The 21,764-nt window shown below is 42.9% G+C and overlaps 1 protein-coding gene across 1 annotated transcript in view; it reads right to left on the bottom strand.

Moving 5' to 3' along the window:
* LOC147684248 (putative cation-transporting ATPase 13A4) overlaps positions 1-21,764 on the bottom strand; it is a 387,249-nt gene that overhangs the window by 284,176 nt on the left and 81,309 nt on the right. The window contains exons 5-7 of the mRNA XM_086944648.1: positions 17,717-17,787; positions 1,756-1,836; positions 451-520 (exon numbers count right to left, since the gene is read on the bottom strand). Of these exons, the coding sequence (XP_086800774.1) occupies positions 451-520; positions 1,756-1,836; positions 17,717-17,787 (222 nt within the window). The remainder of the gene's footprint in view (positions 1-450; positions 521-1,755; positions 1,837-17,716; positions 17,788-21,764) is intronic.

Raw genomic sequence — 21,764 nt, 5'->3', positions numbered from 1 at the left:
GGGCGGTCCAATCCTAATACTGTGGATGGAAGTGCCGACTAATAGTCGGGCGGTTCCATCCCGCTGCAGTGTCGGTCGGACGCTTGTCCGATCGACATCGTAATCAGGCCCATAATATCCCACGATATTATTATAATGAATTTAAATTGAGTACAGTATTTAGGGAGAGTTAATTATTTCCCACAAACTGTTCGATCAATTACCACCAATAGGACTGCAAAAATGCATAACTGCAGCTAAATGTTTGGTATTATGCAATGGATTCAGGCTACAGCTATGACACAGAATATTTGAATCTTTATATGTTAATTTAGCTTGTCACATCTGAAAGAGCTGCCATTGTGTTCACCCGATTAATACCTGATTAACCTATTAAAGCATCGTATCAGCCAATCAACTGCTTATTTGGTTATTTTCTGCACAAAGTAAGAGTCCAGGAGCTCCTCCTACCTCTTTGAAGAGAAGTTTCCAAACTGGGACTACCTCTACTTCAATAGCATTGGGTCCGCAGATCAGTTTCCTACAAAGAACAGTTCCTTGGTTATTAATAAACACTGAAAACATACAATATGTAAACATGATACCTGCCTGAGGTTCCAGCATCTTGAGCACAAGTGTGGAAAGACTCTCCACGCTCCAGATCCAATGATCTTCTCAGGATTGTGATACATTTACTCTTCTTGGCTGTGAACTGTTTTTTGTACTACTTCAAGGCACTTGGTGATGGATGAAGAGAACATTGACCCTCAAGGATGCAAACTAGGGTTCAACAGAAGTAGCATCTGATTGCATCTTCCCCACATGTCCCAGTGAATCCTGCATCATCAGAGCTGTGACGTTTCCAAGGCCCATGCATGAGCAGCTTCTCCAGTCCAGGTCTGTTCATTGCTCTCTTGAAGTCCTCCATTTATGATGCTATAAACAGGACTACAAGTGCTTCAGTGCAAAGAAAAGCCTGACTTGATGAGATCCTCAGACATGGACAAGGGAACCTTGACAGCACTGCATCTGTCACCTCTGACCTATGTGTGGAATTAAAGGAGCAAGCAGTGGATCACAGGAGGTGGCTGGGAAGGTCTCTGGTGTGTGAGGAGTGTGCACACTCACTGCTTGTAGCACTGTCATCACTCCAGAGAATGGAGCCATTTGCCCCTTTACAATGATCCTGGCTCATGGAAGGCCCAGCAGAAACCTCTGTAACATCTCACTGATACTTTGCTGCTTGGTACAATAACCACCAAAGCCTCACATGGCAGCTTACCATGAAGGTGGTGGCCATCTTTGAACAGCAAGATCATTCTGTGGGAGCACAGGAGCAACGCGAACTACCAGAAGATGAGCGGCTGTTGTTTGCGGTACTTGTGTTTTTAGTTCTATTTGTGTTTGCATGAAATGCACAATGATCAGGAGGACACAGTTCACACTACAATAACGCCCTAAGTGCAGGATTGGCTTTTTGCATAATTTTGTGATAGCAAATTACATGAATTTCACACACCCCTACTTACAAAATGTACAGTTTGGCAACCATGCATGCTGAAAGAATTTGAAACAACTTGAATCCCACAAATAATATAATACAGCAGAAGACCTCCAATGATCAGCCCCATAAACTTTCAAAGAGTACTTGTGAAATCCGATTTTTTGTCAGTGAGTTTAAGTGCTACACAAGTGCTGTGCTAGACTGTATTCCACTTAACATCAATACATTGTAATGTGCTGCTCATTTTAAGTGCTGGACCACGGTCTTCCTACCCGATTTCTTGCTCCTCACTTGTGAATCCGGATCCGAGCTTTGTGTGCATGTCAGTGCAGGAGTACCTGTCCTCCAGAGCCCTGAAATGAGAACACAGGAAATTAATTTGCATATAATGTAATTTACACATTTATGAAACATCTACACTGATCCACGAGGCCTTCTTATTTGCTTACTTCAGGTTAATTACTACCCATAGACCTAAGCCCAATAAGAAGGCTCAGTGTGTTAAGGAGCCTGCTGCACACACCTTCAAGCAACTACAAAACATAATCTCTGCACTGACTCAGTCTTCCATCCATCCGAGAAGGACAAAAGAAGGTCCATGGAGTCAGTGACTAGGAAGGGCGAGAAAGGATTACAAATGCATGCTTGACTATGTGCAATGTTTGTAATCTTGGAAAGACAGACTGCCAGGACCCAAGATAGCTGCGGCTGGAACCATAAATACATCACTATCCTTGTAACCTTCACCACCAGTGAGCTTAAAGCCCTGACTGAGCAACAGATGGCACAGAAGATGAGCTGTCCAAGCAGCCTGCAAGTCCCAGTCTCACAGCTAGAGCTGGAGGAAGAGAGACCCCCTTCAGCATCATTGCTATGAATGAGTGGCACAACCTGGGGAGGTCAGAGATGTAAGTTCCCTTGGCGGACAGATCGACGCATGGTTGCATCAGAACCTAACCTCCAGGTTAGAGGGCCATAGGCGGTGCATGCTGGGTGATTCTAAAGTGGCAGCAGAGAGGAGGAGGGGGACAGTCAGCATTGGTGCCCTAGACAGCGGGGCCTAGCCGCGAAAACAAATTAGATGCCTGCAACATGTGCATAAAGGAGACCCTACCAGTGCCCGAAAAAACATTCTAAGGACCTGAGCAATGCATGGTGAGGCACCTTGTGCTGTAGGTGGCACAGCGCCATTATTATGTGTCGGCCATCTTGGCATACAGACTGTGTAATAAACTGGCATACAATCAGTGGTGTGTCAGGAAGGGTCTCGGGTGTTGCACACGCGTCAGCCACCGGAAGCACCAATGCACACTAGGGCCCAGATTCATCAAAAGGCTGCACTGCACATGCGTCTCTCAAGGGGACCCAAGGGCAATCTGATCCTTAAGTCAGATTTGCTTCACAAAGCCATCTTGCATGGCCCTGCTTGGCTTGGTTTATAAAGATTAACCCAAAGCATTGATAGTCACTGCCTTGCATTACTCTGCCCGGGGAAGGTATTACATGGTTGGAGAGTGGACGTTTCCACACAGCAACACATGTTTTTTGGCAAATTTTCATATTTACCAAGGGTAGTAACCCCGGGAATGTGTCAGACAAGTTCACCTTCTCGATAAATTTGCAAAGCGTAGAAATATCTTTATTTCTTCTCGTTGTTTTTTGGCCACAATAACATTTTAGTCACCCACACAATGTATCTTGTGAATAGTAGTTTTGGTTTTTAACATGCTAATCAGTGTTTTAAGTGGGCATAGTTATGTCTCTTCCAAGCACTCATTTCTGTCCTTGAGAGTGCTGTTTCAGCAAAATAAATCTGGAAGCCCAAAAATATATAAAGCTGAACCTGACTAAATACTTTGTGGAGGAGGGCTGGGAAAGTAAGGAGAAGGACCCGTAGGATGAGGATGATGACCAGTAGGAGAGTAAGGACCAGGAGGTGGACCACCAGGAGGGCTAGGAAAGTAAGGAGAAGGACCCATGGGATGAGGATGATGACCAGTAGGAGAGTAAGGGCCTGGAGGTGGACCACCAGGAGGGCTCTTATGAACAGACCTACCACGACTGGGACAAGAAGAGCCAGGCTGAGGAGACCTAAACCATGAGGACCAGGGTTACCAATGCCAGAGGCGACCAGGAACAAATAGGTGAGGAGGAACAGGACAAGGAGAAATCGGACTAGGCGACCCAGGGTGAAAAGGATCAGGAGGCACAGGAGGATGTGGAAGAGGGGGATGTGGACTTAGCGGGCCAGGGCCCAAAGTAAAAGTAGGACCCGGGGTAGAAGACCATAACAGCAAGTAGGGCTAGGAGGGCAGCGAAACCAACCTAGACCAGAGGGTTGAGCATGACCAGGGTCAGGAGAAGACAGATAAAAGAGGACCAGAGCAAGGAGACCAATGTAATGAAGGATCAGAGAAAGAAGGCCCTTGGAGATCAGATCAAGTATAACCAAGAGGCAAGGAAGCAAATGGAACAGGATCGGAACGACCACAGCAGGAATTGAACAGGGTTACCAAGAGGACCTAGATCCAAATTACCAGGATGGATATAAATAACCAGGAAGTCAATGCCCTGTGGAACTGGTATCAGAAGCTCAATGAGGGTCAGACTCTGGAGGATCCTAAATCAGGGTGACAAGGACTAAATGAATCAGGATTAACAAGCAACATGGAAAGTAGGAAGACCAGTAACACAGGGATGAGAAAGACCAGACTCAGGATGAGCATTACTAGGATTATTATAGAGGGAACCAAGGTCAGATGGACAAGAACAAGGTAGAACAGGGAGACCAGGACGACTAGTAGGGTCTGAAAAACAAGGCAAGAAAGACCAAAACCAGAAGGCATCATACACGAGGACCGGACAAAGGAGTACCAGAACTACAACCAGGACTACAGGAGTCAGGAGCAGAAGGTAGGAACAGGCCAACTAGAAGCCTAGATAAACCAGGAAAGCAGGATTAGGAGGACTGATGGATGAGAATTAGGGTAAGGAGGAAATAAAGGTCCCGGACCAGCAGCCTGTGAAAGAGGGGGCCCGGGATCCAAATAACTAGGAGGAGGAATACATAAGAATGATGAGCAGGCAGAGCAACGCCATCAACTGAAGGGACAGGAAGTTCAAAGGCTAGAATGAACTAGAGGTTAAGCATCATCAGATCTAGGAAAGGCTCGGAGGATGTGTGATGGGCCAGGATCACAAAATCATGTGCGCAAGAAGCAGGAGGACTACTGCCAGTAAGATTGGGGCCAGATGAAGAGGAGGCTGAGTATCAGAACCTGAAGGACAGTGACTGGTAGAACCAGGATAAACACAACAGTGAGTACGAACACCAGGGGTCCAGTACCAAGGGCACACAGAAGACCAGAGAAAGGAGTACTCGATGAACTAAAAGGATCATGACCAGGAGGATTGGAAATAGGGCAATGAAGGGTCATAAGGATCAGGAATTAGGGGACCAGGGCTCAGATTACCAAACGGGCAGAGTAGTCATTGCAAGTAGCAGGTCCAGGGTGAGGAGAATCAGTTGTAAGAAGTCCAACCAGAACCTGATAGTCCAAGGGATTGAACATTGGTGGCCAGGAGGACCAAAAAAAATGGCCAGGCTCATGAAGACCCGAACAAAGAGAAGCTGGATCAAGAGGACCAGGATCAATTGCTGCCTCACCAGTTGGAGAAAAAGGCCAAGGAACAGATTCAAGACCTGGATAATCCAACTCAGGAGACAAAGGCTAGGGGAGGGCCAAGGCACGTGAGACATGATGGACCAGGACCTGCGGTACCACAGCAAGGAAGATGAGGACAAGGTAACTAAAGGGCCAAGGCAAAATATTAGTTAATACATATATATATATATATAAATACATATATCTACTGAAAAACAATTATTAAGCTAATAATTTAAATTTATATTACAGTTTTAAATGTTTTAACTAATATAAAATTGTAACAATGTGTGTATATATTTATATATATATATAGTAAAAATATGTTTTCATGTAATGTATTGTATATGTGTTCTTTAATGCCTTCATGAACCCTTGTTGTTTACTGGTTTATTGATATGTATTTGATACTCTAGCTGATTAGCTGTTTAAGTCCAAGTTTTTTCCTGTTATTTTGTCTGTATTTTTTTCCAGGAGGAGAGAGAGGGGCCCTAGCTACCTACACTCACCTTGCACGGGCATTCTCCCCCTTTCTGTTCTTCTGCTTTTCACGAGCACCAGAGCACTGCGGCACTTACCATCACCATTGCCAGCACGGGTAATAATTTTCCAAGTTGGAACTGTTTATTCAGCTGTAGTCCAGCTGTCAGCCTTATGTTTACAGGCTTCCACTTTTTCATGAACTTGATCTTTGTCGAGTATATTCACAGGCAGTCCTGCCAAGCGTCACGCAACACGTGTGACGCCCACGCATTTCAGTGCGGTGATCCGCATCACCGCACTGAAATGAAATGTCACGCATTTTGCCAACGGCGCCTGTCACTGAGTGAGGCAGCCTGCACGCTCACTCAGATTCCCCCGCCGACTAACTTCCTGGCGGCCGGACGTGACGCGGGAGTACCCATACTCCGATACATTGTAGCGCGGCTCTCAGAGAGCTGCGCACTGATGATAACTGTTTGCTGGGACACAGGTGGCCGGCCGCCAGGAAGTTAGTCGGCGGGGGAATCTGAGTGAGCGTGCAGGCTGCCTCACTCAGTTGCTCACTCTCCCTCATCATGATGGCACCAGGCTGGCCGGGCCGGCCGCAGGGGGCCAGTTCACAGCATGGGCAGCAGCTTACTAACCTCAGGAAGGGCTCCAGGCTGGTCTAGATGAGGTCACAGCCGGCACGGTAATGAATCCCGCGCCCGCTGCATCAACGCGCCTGACCCAGCTCTATCACCACTTTCCGAGCGGTGGCAGAGTCACGGAAGAATCCCCTGGGCAGACTGCTGCGGTCGGAGTGGTTGCTTTGCGGCCACAGAGCACCAGGAACTGTGCAGCTGAGCTGTGCCGGCCCGAGCGAGCCTGATTCGGGCGGCTGGTCACAACACAGGCAGGGAGGGGCGAGCTAGGCGGCCAGCATCAACGCGTGAAATGCAGCTCTCTTCGACTCTTTTCAAGTAAGTGTGTGTGCCTAGCCCCAAAGTTAGAGAGGGGCGTAAAGTAAGAGTACTTCGCTGTGCAATTACTAAAAAATCCAAAATAGCTGTGTTCTCGGATTTGAATTCTGAAGTCCTCACCAATTTCAATGCCAACACGCGCCCCTCTCCGCACTCGCAGCCACACACAGACTTTCACATATTGGCCAGTCAGTGACACACGCGCGCACAGATAACATACACTGCATGACACCTTTCGCAGGCCGGGTCAGCGAATGCAACACGATTTCTCTGTGCGGCATAAACACTCACGTGACATCTACTAATGTCACAACATGATCCTCCATATAATTGCCCACTTGCTAGAGGCTGCAATGTCCCAAATGCCCGGCGTGCATGTTGCAGTCTCCCGCAATTAGTTTTCCCTTTGCTGTGGGCCAGCCAACAACTCAAACTGTGCTTTACTTTAGGCAATTAAATCCGGCGCTCAGGAGAGGCTGGCGGGTGTCTCTTGAAGGCGGTGCCCTTGTTTGTGAGGCATTTCTTGTTGCTCTAATTTAATTTATTATGTTTCCCTCGTCTTCATTGCTGAATTTCGCTCGCGAGAAGGTGTCACTCCTGGTCGTTGAAATGTCACTCATTATTACACTGACATTATGAAAATGTCACACATAGCCATCTGAAACCTTGGCAGCTATGCACAGGCACTGCCGGTATTGTACTCACATGTGTTTCATATATGTCCATTGATCTTATGAATTTCACTTTGGCACTTGCCAATATGACTCATTAATTTAATTTAGTTTGTGTGAGCTATTTCACTCACAGACTCTTTGCACCTTGTCGGTTGATGTCATTTTGAACGTGGAACTTTATTGATAGCTCGGCTTCACACTCACGCTGTTTGCGTTATACTCAGCAATAGCGGCTACATAATTTGAGATTTAGACCACGTGCTCTCGGTGACGCAGCACGCACGGATACTATTCCGTTCTATGTATTTTTACATTAGATACTACTTTGGTCATCAAAGAACACTGACCTTGTGTTATGTTTTAGTAATCACCAGGGCAGCGCCTGTGAAGTTGTGGATTTACTTTTTACATTTTACAATGTTTACATTCATGTAAGGCACGTTAGTATGATTATACTTAATATTTCTTTATTGTTGAAATGTTAAGTAGCATGATATAATGTATAACTATAACGGCTGACAATATGATTTACGTTTTCATGTATTAGCGTTGCGCTTCATTCTACTACCCAGTCCCATTTTTATGTTTATTTACTCTTGCAGTATTTAGGCCATGATTGGTGTTCACTGCTTTCACGTGATCAAGTCATCGTGTGTGGCGAAACGCGTTGTGAATTAAACAACTTATCCACCTTCACTTTTGCGGTCTGTCTTGTATCCTGAGAGCGCGTTTACTGGCTTGGATTTTAATGATAGTAAAAATATGTTATACATTAAAAGCACTAAAATGCAGTAATATTATAATTTTGAATAAACAAAAACATAAAAATATACATTTCAAGAATATAAAATACATTATAAAATATCAAACTTGATGAATATACTATTCCCATTACAATGTATACAAAACTTCACAAACTATTATAATAAATATATGAATAATTCACTAATCCCACTCCCACGCAATGCAAAGGTAATAAAACTTGGTAACATTTACAAATCTCCCTCCAGTAAATGCAACAGTAGGTAAAGTGTTGTATTGCGGATAGGTAATATTTACTATTCCCACTCTAGCCAGTACAACAGTTTGGGAAAACTGTTGGAGTGCATTGGGGTAAAATTTAATAATCAAACTCCAGTCAGTACAACAGTAAGGAAAGTGTTGGATTGCGGTCGGGTACAATGTACTACTCACACTCCAGTCAGTACAACAGTAGGGAAAGTGTTGGATTGCAGAACATTACAATTTACTATTCCTTCTTGAGTCAGTACAACAGTAGGGAAAGTGTTGGATTGCAGAGGGGTACATTTTATTTTTCCTGCTTCAGTCAGTACAACAGTAGGGAAAGTGCTGGATTGCAGAGGGATACAATTTACTATTTCCACTCCAGTCAGTAGGGAAAATGTTGGATTTTGGAGGGGTAATATTTACCATCCCCACTACAAGAAATGCAAAGGTAGAGAAAGTGTTGGATTGCGGAGAGGTAAAACGTACTATTTCCACACCAGTCAGTGAAACATTAAAAACAAACAAAATATCTTGAAAAACAAGGTAAATAAATAAAATTAGAAATGTGTGCAAAAAAACTACAAATATATTTCGTATTAAACCTTTTACAAAATAAAAACATATTACAATGTTAAAAACATATCACAAATAAATACTAATAATATTTTAAATAAAACTCAAAACTAAGGGGTCTATTAGGATGGCAGTCGGATGATCGCCGTTGGCCCAGCGGTGGCCACCGTCGGGCAGGCAGTGGCAATCTGACCACGATCAAAACCCGCAAAAACGCCTGTCTAATTAGGATTACGGTGGTGACCACGGCGATGATAAAATCCGACCGCCGCTTTTCCGCTGATAGCAATCGGCCCACAGGCCTGGCATGCGGAGCAAGACCGCTACCATGCTGACGGTGCAGGGCCAGGCTCCGCTGGCACGATTAGGATGCCAGCGGTAGCCAGCCTTTCCGCTGCAGTGGAACCGCCATTGAAAGGTTGGCGGAGACTGGTTCCGGGGCCCAATGTGGGCCCCCAATGTTTTGGGGGGGTTGTGGCTACACTGGGGGTGTACTCATTGTACCCCCTACATTTCCCCGTACCAGGTGGCAGGCACTGTGCAGTGCCTGTCACGCAGTTCAGGGAAATGCAGGACAAGCTCCTTTTGACATCACGGGGGTGTTGCTGGAAGCAGCAACCGCCGCAATGTTAAAGCATGCGATCGCACCACCGTGGTCGGATTTCAACCGCGGAACATACTAATTGGATCGTTGGTTATGCCTCAGTCCAAACGGGCAGACTTCTAAATATTTTTTTAGAATGTATTTATTCATAAAAAAAATGTATTACAAACATTTCCTTTAGGTAATTCCTACCCTATAATCTCACAAAACTTACAACCTGCTAATAAAACCTAACTTTTAAAAGCAAGCTATTTACTTTATTATTATAAATATTTATTAAAAAAATAATTATCATTAATTAAATATTCATTAACAATTTATTATAATGATGTTACATCCCACAATATACCCCGAGATAACACACAACACACTCATATATAATATAACAGAGAATTATTTACACAATAACTAAAACATCAATTTAACAATTAATATTCATTTGAAAATTAATAATTAATTACTTAAAATTAATTTACTCCCCACCCCATACCACTACAAAACCCACAACCCACATCTAAAGTCTTTTTTTATATAAATTAATCTAAAGTCTTTTTTTATTATTTGCACAATTATAATAATTATCAACGAAACAAATATTAATAACTAGCTTACCCGTCGCGCGTAGCTGCGATCTCAGAAGAAAGGAAATTTAAGGAAACTTGTTATGATAACATTCAATTTACATTGTGTCATTTTTATTGAAACTCATTCATTTTAATATGGAAAACATTGTAAAGTGTTGTTTTAATTCTGTTTATTTATTCGAGTGCTTGTGGATACACGGTATTTTTTGTTTTTCCGTCTGGTGCGTACACAAATAAATCAGAAGGTTTTCCGACACGTGAGCTGGCCACATACAGTTGTCCATGTGAGAAGCAGGGATTCTACAAATGTAGTCCACACATTTGCAGCGATTGTCCTTGTGCTTTGTTGATGGTCATTGCAAAAGCGAGTTGTACCATAAACTGTAAACGTTCACTATTGGAAAGATTATGAGGGCCCTGGGGGGCCTGGTGGCCGATCTTTAAAAAATTGGTTTTTTTTTGTTTTTTTTGTTTTTGCCAGAAACCTTCGCGGGAGTGTACTCAACAACTTTTAACAATTTTTTTGTTGTTGTTCTTTCCATTTTTTTTTGTATTTTTTTTTTGCCAGAAACCTTCGCGTGAGTGGACTCAACAACTTCCCAACGTTTCATGGCGATCGGATGAATGGTGTAGTAATACATAAAGGACAAACAGACATACTTTCGTTTTTATATATATAGATTAAAAACTAAATATTAATTCATTAAAATTAATTAAGTTCCCACCTTTTACCCCTATAAACCCTACAACCCGCACCTAAAATTTAACAAACAAAAATATATTACAAATTTAAAATATTCAATTGTCAATTAACAAAATAATAGTTTTTACCAACAAATTATTAATTCATTTAAATTAATGTTCTTCCCTTCGTTCACCCCTTATAAACTCCACAACCTGCACCCAATAAAATATTATTACGCAATTACCATACTTAATTATCAATTAATTATTATTAAATTAACAACAAATTATGAATGAAATAAAAATACATTACTTCCAACCGACTCGGCCGGAAATCATATTATACATCTGAGTCAGCAGGAAAGGAGCCTCACGCGATAGACTTGCACGTGCAAGATTCAAGATAGCCAAGCATCAACCCGACGCAATAGACATGTACCCAAACTGCTCCATGTAGCTAACCATTAACATAACATGACAGACTCGGACGCGAACGATGCCACATAGCCAAGCATTAACACAACCGGATAGACTCGGATGCGAACAATTCCACATAGCCAAGCATTAACACGAATCAACAGACTCGGATGCGAACGATGCCACATAGCCAGGCACTAACACGACACAACAGACTCAGACGTGAATGTTGCCACATAGCCAGCATTGACATGACACAACAGACTCGGACGCAAACAACTCCATGTAGCCAAGCACCAATAAAAGCGTCGGGACACTCCAATGGAGTAGCCGTGCGCTATAGAAATTAAAATTAACATAACATAACATAACATTAACACGACACAACTGACTCGGACGCAAACGATGCCACATAGCCTAGAATGAATGGACCAGACCTGGCCAAAATAAATTACACAATAACAAGCATCAGGTGCCGTCAAAATGACTTACATAATGTGAATTTTTTTTACATTGGTAACAGAAACAAGACTAACAAAAAAGGCATTGTCATCTCCCAAAAAAAACTATTTCAATTAACAAGACACACCCACAACCCAACCTATATAAAGGGAGCCATATCTTCCCAACACCATTTGCTACTTCAACAGACATGCAAGCAGACCACACTACTACACAGACAACTCATCTAGCCACCACAAACACACACAACTCATCCACCACACAACCTCCACACAACTAGCACCACAGAAACACACCTCCACTCACACTCACTCACCCTCACCTTCACACATATACATCTCCACCACCACCCATCACCATGCCCCCAAAGATGAATCCACAGTTCTTAGCTTCTGAGTTGAAAGTGATGATACATGAAATCATCCGAGCTGAGCCACAGTTATTTGGCACCTTGGCCCAACAGACCTCCCAGTCCAAGAGAACCAAGATGTGGGAGAGGATTGTCAACAAGGTGAATTCCCTTTCACCTTCCTTCCGCACAAAGGAGGATGTCCGGAACCGGTATCATGACGTTTGCAGAAGGGTAAAGAGGCTCATTGCCAGAGAACATGCCCTGAGCACCAAGACTGGTGGTGGACGTCATAAACAAGTGCATTTCACCACCTGGGAGGTGGAGGTGCGGGACCTCCTCCCACAGGAGGCCATAACTGGATTAGCTGGAATCCCAGAACCTGGTGAGTACATGTACAAATAGCGTAAAATTACCTCAAATACACAGCCACAGACATAACAGCAAGACAACTTGATTGTAACTCTGTACACACTGTCATGGAACCCTGGAACATGCTGGCACAATTGTACTTGGTGGGAGGAGGAGTGAAAGCAATGCCTACTGCCACCATTACACACTAGTCACACACACACACACCAGTCCCACAAAAACACACCTGTCACTATGCTGTCCATGAGAGTGAATGCAAATGCCCTGTCAAGATGGCTACATAGTGCCATCATGTATGAAAATCTGAAAAATGTACTCCCAGTCCTTGGCCTACTCACGCAACTACAGACCATAACCTCAACTGTACATTCCACACACTGACAGGTAAAGATCAGTCACATGTGCCCTCAGTGTGAATGCTACAGATGTGTGTGGAGGACAGGACAAACTCTAGTTAGCAGTCACACCACATAACACAAAACACACACAAGACACACAGATAAACACAAATCAGCGATAATGCCCAGAGACAGTAGATGTGAGGTGTAATGCAAGATGGCTGACACTCTTGCATTGTGTCATGTGCACAAGGCATTGTTGTGTTTTTGCATTGTAATTCAACATCAGTCAGTAGCTTCAGCTTCCTTAAAAACTACCACCCTCACTATCATTGATCCTCTGACAATGATGAGTAAGCTGGTATGTTTACCATTGGAAATTGGGGTAGAAGTTAACACAGTTTAACTCAAGCACTAAACCCACTGTACCTCACAGCTCTGACCATGAAAAGGCAAACGACCATCCCTGGGAAACGTCTCTGTCCATGTAGAACAAGTAGAATGTACATGAAGTGATCATGTGCAAATGTATGCAGCAACAAAATGTGCTACAACAAGATATTCACATGTGTGCAAAGTGATGAAAAATATCAACACAAAAGTATCTTCTCACATTGCATTCATTTACACTCAATTTAAAATAGATCAAGCCTAACAACGACGATGTTGTGACATAGCAGAACATCAAAATGCAAATCATCACAAAAACTTACTGTAGGCTCTGCACAGGAGTAAGAACTTATACTTTTTACCTTTACAAGTCCAGTGTAGGCAACATTAGGGAATGTCAGATCATACTTTCATCACATAATACAACAACTCATGTTAGTGACCCCCCTACTGCATGTCAATATCAATGTAATGACCTGTGTTTCGATTGACTGCCATGTAACAATGTATTTGTCAGAAGACACGCGTTGCTATTGAATTAGAGGTTACACATGTGATGTCATTGATTGTTCACATTAACACATACATCCTAGCAAAATCATCAAATGCTGACACATATTCAGGAGAGTGAGTTTGCATGTCACATCAGCAATGTAACAGTGACAAACATTCACAAAGGTGGGCACAGATGCACAATTACTGTTAAACATCAGAATTGTTACAGTATGTATGTCATAGTGAAAACACTGATGTGTGAAATAACAACATACCTGGCTCATGCACAGTGTGACACATGCGAAATAATTACTACGAACAGTCAAGGATAACAATACATGCACATTGATCCACAGAGCTAGACATGCTCAGTAAAGCACGTTTCCAAAACACAATGTTCGCTTAACACATTTCTCAGTGTCTGTGATGATTGATGAGTAGAAATAAGAAGGAAACACTACATTATCCACAACATCTTCACATTTTTCTGTGTATGACACCATAACATCTTAAAATACACAACTAACATTGTGTCTCCCTACTACCCACAGGCACTCCCGAACAGAGGGCATCATCTGGAGAAGATTCTGAGTCCACCAGCAGCTCCAGCACAACGTCGGAGACTGAGACCTCCAGTGGGGATGACTCTCACACCTCCTCGGGACAGGCACTAGGTCCGTGTTGTTTATGCATGACAGGTGGCCATCACCATAGTTGCACAACCTGTGTAAACCAGATGCCCTTGTGAAAACTACATGTATATACAACTGTGTAATGCACAAAGAGGTTTCATGTGTAATTATGGTCTTTTCACTTTGTCATCCTCACAGGTTGATTGCCATCAGAAACAGGAAATCTGGCTGACCATTGCATGGGCAGATATATCTGTGGGGGTCCACTGATGGCGCATCTGCAACTGCCAGAAGAGGTGGCAGGACCTACGTGGCTGGACCAGATGCATTGCTAGAGCCCAGCTGAAGCTGTCTCCTCCTCGCAGTAGGGGTGGACATCGGACCCTGACCCACCACATGTGCAGGATCCTGGCAGTGGTCTTCCCTGACCTGGATGGACTTTTAAAGGCCAGACAACTGCAAGGAGGGGGTAAGTGCATGCCTTGTCTGTGAACTGTGTCTAACATGATCTTTGCTTTCCTTCAGCCTGGTTACGCTACCACAGTTTGTCTGTCTGCTTGGACTAGGATCATGTGCATCAATTCTGTAATGGCCCTTCCTCTTCTGCTACACAGTTGTGTCCCTTTCAGTCAGTGACATGTCTCACTTGGGGGGGGGGGCTACTGTTGATGTGGGGAACAGCATCTGCTACTGGCAGAATGTATTTGACTTCATGAGTGGGGGAATGTATTGACAATTTATTGACAGATTTATGGCAAGCACTCTGTGGGGGACATAAATACATGTCCTAGTTGATGCTCCGCCTCAACATGTGTGTCTAGGGTGTTTCCCAAACACACATGCAGCAGGTGTGACAATGTTGTGGGCTTTGAAGTATGTACATCAAGTGTGTCACACATGAATAGACACATGCCTACTTTTCAGGCTAATCCCATGTTGCACATGGACCAGGTCAGGTATGCCTACTCCGTACATGGAGTACACTCAGTTCTCCGAATAATGTGTGTCAAATGAAATGTAGTGCTTTGTGCAATGTGCAATCAGGTCTCAGCTTCTGTCTTATTATGGAGTGGGCTAGATTTTTATACTCCTGGGTTGACACACAGTGTACATATTTGTGATACACTGAGTGATGATATACAGGTGCTTCGGATGTCCCCCACTGTCCCCTCTGATCCAACAGTATAACTGAGAAAAAAGGACATATAATATAAATGAATAAATAACTTTCCTCTTGAGGGGTAAGTGTTTACCTATCTTAAGAGGTATTGTGCCCATGTTAATCTCAGGCCCTCAACCATGCCCGGAGCCTTGACCACATCGCATTAAAGAAAGAACTACAAGAGATGTCGCGATGACGTCATAATGTAGTTCTTACAGGTCTCGCGATAACTCCGAGACTAAGACCGTTAGGCTCTTTTTCCCTTTGCAACTTGAAGGTTGGACATCTCGGAGACATTGAGAGGGACTAAAACATCTGCTGATGGGTCTTAAGCTGTATGATGTTATTTTATAGTCGAAAGTAAACAACGCGACATTACGCGATTGAGACCAGTTTTGCAGACTTGTACCAACCCGGCTTTTATCCCTCGAGACTCCCGGATGGACACAGTACAGAGATTCTGATGGGCTGCAAGAAACGTGCTATATTATAAGCATGATCGCAGCAATCTACTCATGAACAACGGAGGTAAATAACAACATGCCATATCAAACTACAGAAACAGACGCGATGAGGTCATTCTGTAGTCCACAGTAACATCGCGAGATCACGCGACTGCGGTTTACTGCCGATCACTTGCTTATTATTATTTTTTGATTCCCCTAGACACACATCGAGGATCAAAAGTACGGAAGTAACGACATGGTATTTGAGACATAGCTCAGGTATGGAGCACAATAGAGAGACAGCGACAGAGACTTGCTATTACACCTGATTGGTGGACAGGCCACCCTGTGACCACTAATAAGGAGGGCTGCAGATTGGTTCTTTGCCTCCCCCTGTCTCAGCCATTGCCAGAGACAACGCCGGACAGGTAAGGAGCCATATTGGGCCTCTTTCATTAGCCTTTAGAAGCCACTGCAGCACACTGAGTTGACAGATAGATGGACAGAGAGACACTGATCACTCCTAGTATCTAGTGATCTCTTTGACATACTACAAAATGGTTAATGAGAGGAGTAGTTGATGGGAGTGGTTGGGGTGATGTCCCTGAGAGCAGGATCCCAGTAACATAGAATTTTTTTTGAAAAGTGGAGTAAATCCACTGGCACATGTAGGAAGTAGGATTGCACAGGACTAATTAGTCCTGCAGCCTATATTCAGTTCCAGTGTTCTTTCCTTTTTCAGAGCGGGGTCTCACTACGCCTGAGCCAGGTCCAGGACGAGGTGAGGTCTCTTCCCCGGGCACACTGGGTGAGTGATTATATGTATCTAAGTTAGACATATATCTAAGGCAATCAAGTGAAGGAATGGCCCTTCGCTTATAGATGGTTTTCTCTGTCTTTTATTTGTTTCTTCCTCTACAGATCTAACAGAATTACCAGGTGTCATGGAGGAGTGAAGATACAGTACTTGGAGACTTATATCCTTTACTGTTTACAATATATCACAGTAAAATTTCCTTTCATATTGAGTTTTGCACCAACACTATTTTCGCAGTCGCATTGATATGAGAACAGAGGCCCTGAAGAAAGCCTATGGTCAATTTCCTGTTAAGGCTGAAACATGTTGGCCCGTATGCAGATATTTGTTAAACTGCAGGAGTAATGTTTTGCGCTGTTCCTTGTTTTTAGTCAGGAAGAGGTCTTGGAAGAATAAAAATTAGAATGAGATTCTCTATCCTATTTTAATATTTCACGCACTTTTTCTTTCTGCACTGCACTTACCCGTCTGATCAGATTCTTATGGTTGTCCAAGTGTTGGTATGTGTTAACTATGAGTCCGTAGATGGTACTACAGTTGTCTCAGTGATCTAGAGACACAAGACCCTGGACGGAGGACCACATGAGAATATTGATCATACATGATATTGATGGGAATCCAATATAGTTATTTACTTTGCTAACACAGGGTTAACCATCTTCTGTATGACGCCTTGAGCTAGAACTCTTGTCTCTGATTTCTTTTCAGCATACTCGTCTGTGGCTGAGAAAGTAGCTCTATCCCTGACAAGTTTCTCAGATGATAGACCCATAGTTTTTTTTAGGTTGTTTGCATATTGGTATATGGGGGATACAACCTATGCATGTCTTTAAATGTCCCTCAGGCCCTCCCTAATTTGTGTGTTATATATTTTATCTGGATGGCACAGAAGGATTGTCTTTAATTGGTCTTGTAGATGGTAGAATGTTTTTGTTCTTCCTGGGAGTTATGTGACTTGCCATTGCAGGAGCAGGGGCTCTGACTCAAGTCTATGCCAGGCTCTAATAGGTCTAAGATGCCCAAGGTGATAGGATGCTTGAACTTCCCCCACTCAAATCAACTTGTGGCTGGAGGCACACACTTAATCAATTGTTGTGTAGAGACAATGAACCATACCCAATTTTCGTGAACCGTTTCTCAGAGCTGTCCCAAACATACCGAATCTTCTGTACCTGAATAAATCGAACCTGTCGAAACAAACATGACCTTATTAGTCCATGTCATTCCACCACAGTTTGATCATATAAGAAAAGGTTACAAATGCAGAGTTCCAAATATCATCCTTCTTAGAATTACTCTTAATGAGTTTTGTGTCCAAACAAAAGGGTACTATGAGAAATGAGTTCCACCTATTTATCCCCCCTGGATTAATTTATTATTGGATACCCTGGTTTATGGACTTTTGCTGTGAATGAGTCTCCCTACCAAAGTATCAGTCACTATAAGCTCTGTTATACTTAAATAGGGATTGCAAACCACACATGGAACTATGTTATGATAAGTCCCAGAGCAGCTAGGGTAATAAGCTCTGGGCTGCTTGAATCTGAACACCTGCACATACTTGTGTGCACATATGTGCGGGCTGTGTTTAAGACTACCCTCAAACTAGGTCAAGGACCTGTCCAAATGTAGCCTGTACCAAAAAGAACCCTTCATGGATTGGTGTGGACCAGTGAAGGCTTTATAATAGTATTTATATTGCTTTGCTGTGGTATACACGGTCCAGAGACAGAAAATAAACGTAAAAATATTAAAATGCAAGAATATAGAGTCAAGAACATCGATGATGCAAAAGTTTGAGGTACGTTTTTCATTGCATGAATAATGACCTAAGTGTAATGTAGAAATAATGATTTTGTAAATATCGATGGCAAAAATATAGTGGGCGATTCCGATTCTGGTCGGAAGGTCTCCGAACCATGTTCGGAGCCCATCCGACCGCATCGGTATGTGCCGGCTGGATTCCATTCTGATGGCCTTGGTCGGAATGGAATCCGACTCAGATTTCCGTATTGGCTTACGACGGGCTCGGAGATCCCGTCTGCCATCTGGAAATCCTTCAGTACTCCCCCGGTCGCCTCTTTACGACCGAGAGAGTACGATGGCAGTTTTTCACTGCCTTTTCATGCTGGTATTTCCGGCATGAAAATGCAGTCGGAAACTGCCTTTGTAGGCCCACAACAGGGCCCCCATGGGTGTGAGGCCGCCAAATGGTGGCTGGGGGCACCTCTGTCGATCCCTACACCCGGTGGCAGGCACCTTGGGGTGCCGGCCACAGGATGCATCGATTAACTGCACCCCTGCTTTTCTCAATGTAGGCATGCATTCTGCTCAGAATCCATGCGTGCATTGTGAAGTATACAAGTGCGAGTGTTTTGGTAGGTTACTGTTTTATGTGTTTGACGTAGTGTTGGATATAGTTAGTGTGTTATTTATTTTTTTGTTAATAGTTGTTTAATTTTGTTATGTTGTATTTAATGTTGATAATATTGAGTGTGGGTTTGTATTTGTTGTTGTTGGCGGGTGTTTTCATTTTTATTTACAGGTTTTCGGTTTGGTGAACGAATGGAGCTGACAACGCTTTTTTTTTTAATGGAAAATGTGTTTTGTTTTTTACAAAAAGTTACTTTATATTTCCTTTTTTCAGGTTTGTTGGAGCGTTTTCTTTCTAAATTACTTTCCGTGTTTTTGAGGATTTCGTAATTGAGAGGATTGCGGCATTGGAGTCTTTTTTTACCGTTGTATTTTTGCATGTTTGGGGGGCTTTCGAATGCATTTGATTTTTAATTTATCTGCTGTGGATTTCATCATTTTCGAGGATCGTCTACTGCGACATAACTGTAAGTAATTTTGTACTAATATGGGTGGGAAATGTATTTTGTTATATTGGTTTATTAATTTTATTAATTATATCATGTCATATATTTTGTGCTCGGTTTTTAATTTTCTATGACATTATTATATGTATTAATTTAAAAATTATCTTGTTTAAATGTTTTGTGATTTTGATTATTATGATGTTTTGTATTTTTGTTTGTTTAAAGTATTGATTTAGCAATCATGTCTAAGTATTCCGGACCTTTTGTGTTTGGATTTAGTTGAATTTTGTGTTGTAGGTACTCGTACATTGTTTCTGTTTGTTGACTGAGTTTTGGGCTGATACTAGTTAGGGATTTTTCTAGCTCCATTTTTAAAAAATGATTCTATTAGTTTATGTAGTGTTGGTTGTCCTCTTCCTATTGTGGCTTGGAAGGCCTTATGCCATCCTTCTACTGTGTTGTTAGTTTTAGCTTTTGAGCTACAATGTTAGTGTAGATGTTCCACCAGGGGATCTGGAATTTTGGTTGTCTACGGTGCCCTGACCTATGTAGCCTTCCCGCCCAAGTGTCTTCAAAGTAGTCTAGGAAGGGAGTTAGTTTATTTTCATTTGCTTAATAGAAAGGGCTTTCCAGAAGTAAGTTATAAAGGTTGGCTACTTCAGTTGTGGGACATAGGCCAGGGATATTCAATAGCCACCTTGTATTGCAGTGTGTGGGTATAATTTTAAAATTGACTGAATCATTGCTTGTTCAAAGTCAAAGATAATTGTTTGTGGAAAGTATTTGTCAGTATTGTCAGAAGGGAATATTAGTATCTTCATTTCCACCTTGGATGGTATATAGTTGGTAAAATGGCTTGGGGCAAACTTTGAATGTGCATTTGCTGCAATATTTGTTTTAACAAATGTGTTTTTACCCCCTGCGGGGTCCCTCCGGGACCCCCACCATATCTGGGGGTCAGGGTATTCATACACTGCCCCCTTTTCTATTTTTCTTTACTTTTCTTTCTGGCACTTGGCTTCAAGCCGTATCCCAGGATGCTGCCAACACTCTCTGGTCAAAGTGCTGACAGTCAATCAAAATTTAGTAGGATTCGAGAGTTCACTGCAAAGACTTGCATCCCCAGATATCTATATTTTAAAGATGGATACCTCAAAAACTCCTGAATGGATTTACACCAAATCACAAAAGCACACTTTCTGGACCAACATCTAGCTTTATGCTAAATTCGGTGTAATTCCGTTCAGCAGTTCAGGCTGTAGTCATGTTCAAAAAATGAAAATTTCACATAGACCTAGCATGGGGAAAACTTGTTTTGGGTTCCTCCTTTTTTCTCATTCCCTGCTTGATGGATCACCCCAAAACATACAACACAGTAAGCATGGGCGGAAAATCCATTCCGCTCGCGGATTTCGCGAATTTTCGGTAAATTCGCAATCCGCGAGATCACGAATTTCCCGCAAAATCCGCGAACGAAAATCCGCGAACGGGGATTGGGTCAAAAGTTCAAGCTGACTTTTGTAACTCTTTTAGAATGGCGCCGGCAAGCTGCCAGAGCCTCTAAAATAGTTACAAAAGTCAGCTTCAACAGGAAGCTCTAATAGATAAAGTAAAGCAGGTGCTGCTCAAATTCAGTTACACAATCATTAATCACCCCCAAACTTGGGGTGATTAATGATTGTGTAACTTAATTTGACCTTCAATGGAGCACCTGCTTTACTTTATCTATTAGTGCTTCCTGTTGAAGCTATTTCTAGCTATTTTAGAATGGCGCTGGCAGCTTGCCGGCGCCATTCTAAGTGGGGCTGAGGGCAGAAGGGCACAAAAGTGGGACAGAGGGCAGAAGGGGACAAAAAATGAGTGGGGCAGAGGGCAGAAGGGCACAGAAACAAGTGGTACAGAGTGCAGATGGGCATAAAAAACAAGAGGGTGGCAGTGATTCAGCAGGCAAAAAAAAAAACCCCGCGAAATTGCAAAGCGCCTCGCGAATACCCGCGAACACGCAAAGCGCCTCGCAGACACCCGCAAACACGCAAAAATAAAAAAATGTGCAAATTCGCGCGAATTCGCATATTTTGCGGATTGCCAATACGCAAATCCGCAAATTCGCGAATTGCCAATTTGCAAAATTCGCCCATGCTTACAACACAGCAGCTGAACCAAAAAGGGAAGTTTTGTGAAAATTTCATGGAGATTCATCAACTTGCGCCAAAGTTATTGGCAAAACAAAAATAGAATTTCCTATGGAAACTTTGCTCCTAACTTTAACTACTTTTACTGGCAACCGGTACCAAATATATCCATTAACAATTGACCATGATAAATGCCCCTAAATATAGGGTCAT

This window comes from Lissotriton vulgaris, chromosome 11, assembly GCF_964263255.1.
Source record: "Lissotriton vulgaris chromosome 11, aLisVul1.2, whole genome shotgun sequence".
NCBI classification, from domain to species: Eukaryota; Metazoa; Chordata; class Amphibia; order Caudata; family Salamandridae; genus Lissotriton; species Lissotriton vulgaris.
Note: the sequence above shows the minus strand (reverse complement) of the source record. Positions and strands in the feature narration are given on the sequence as shown.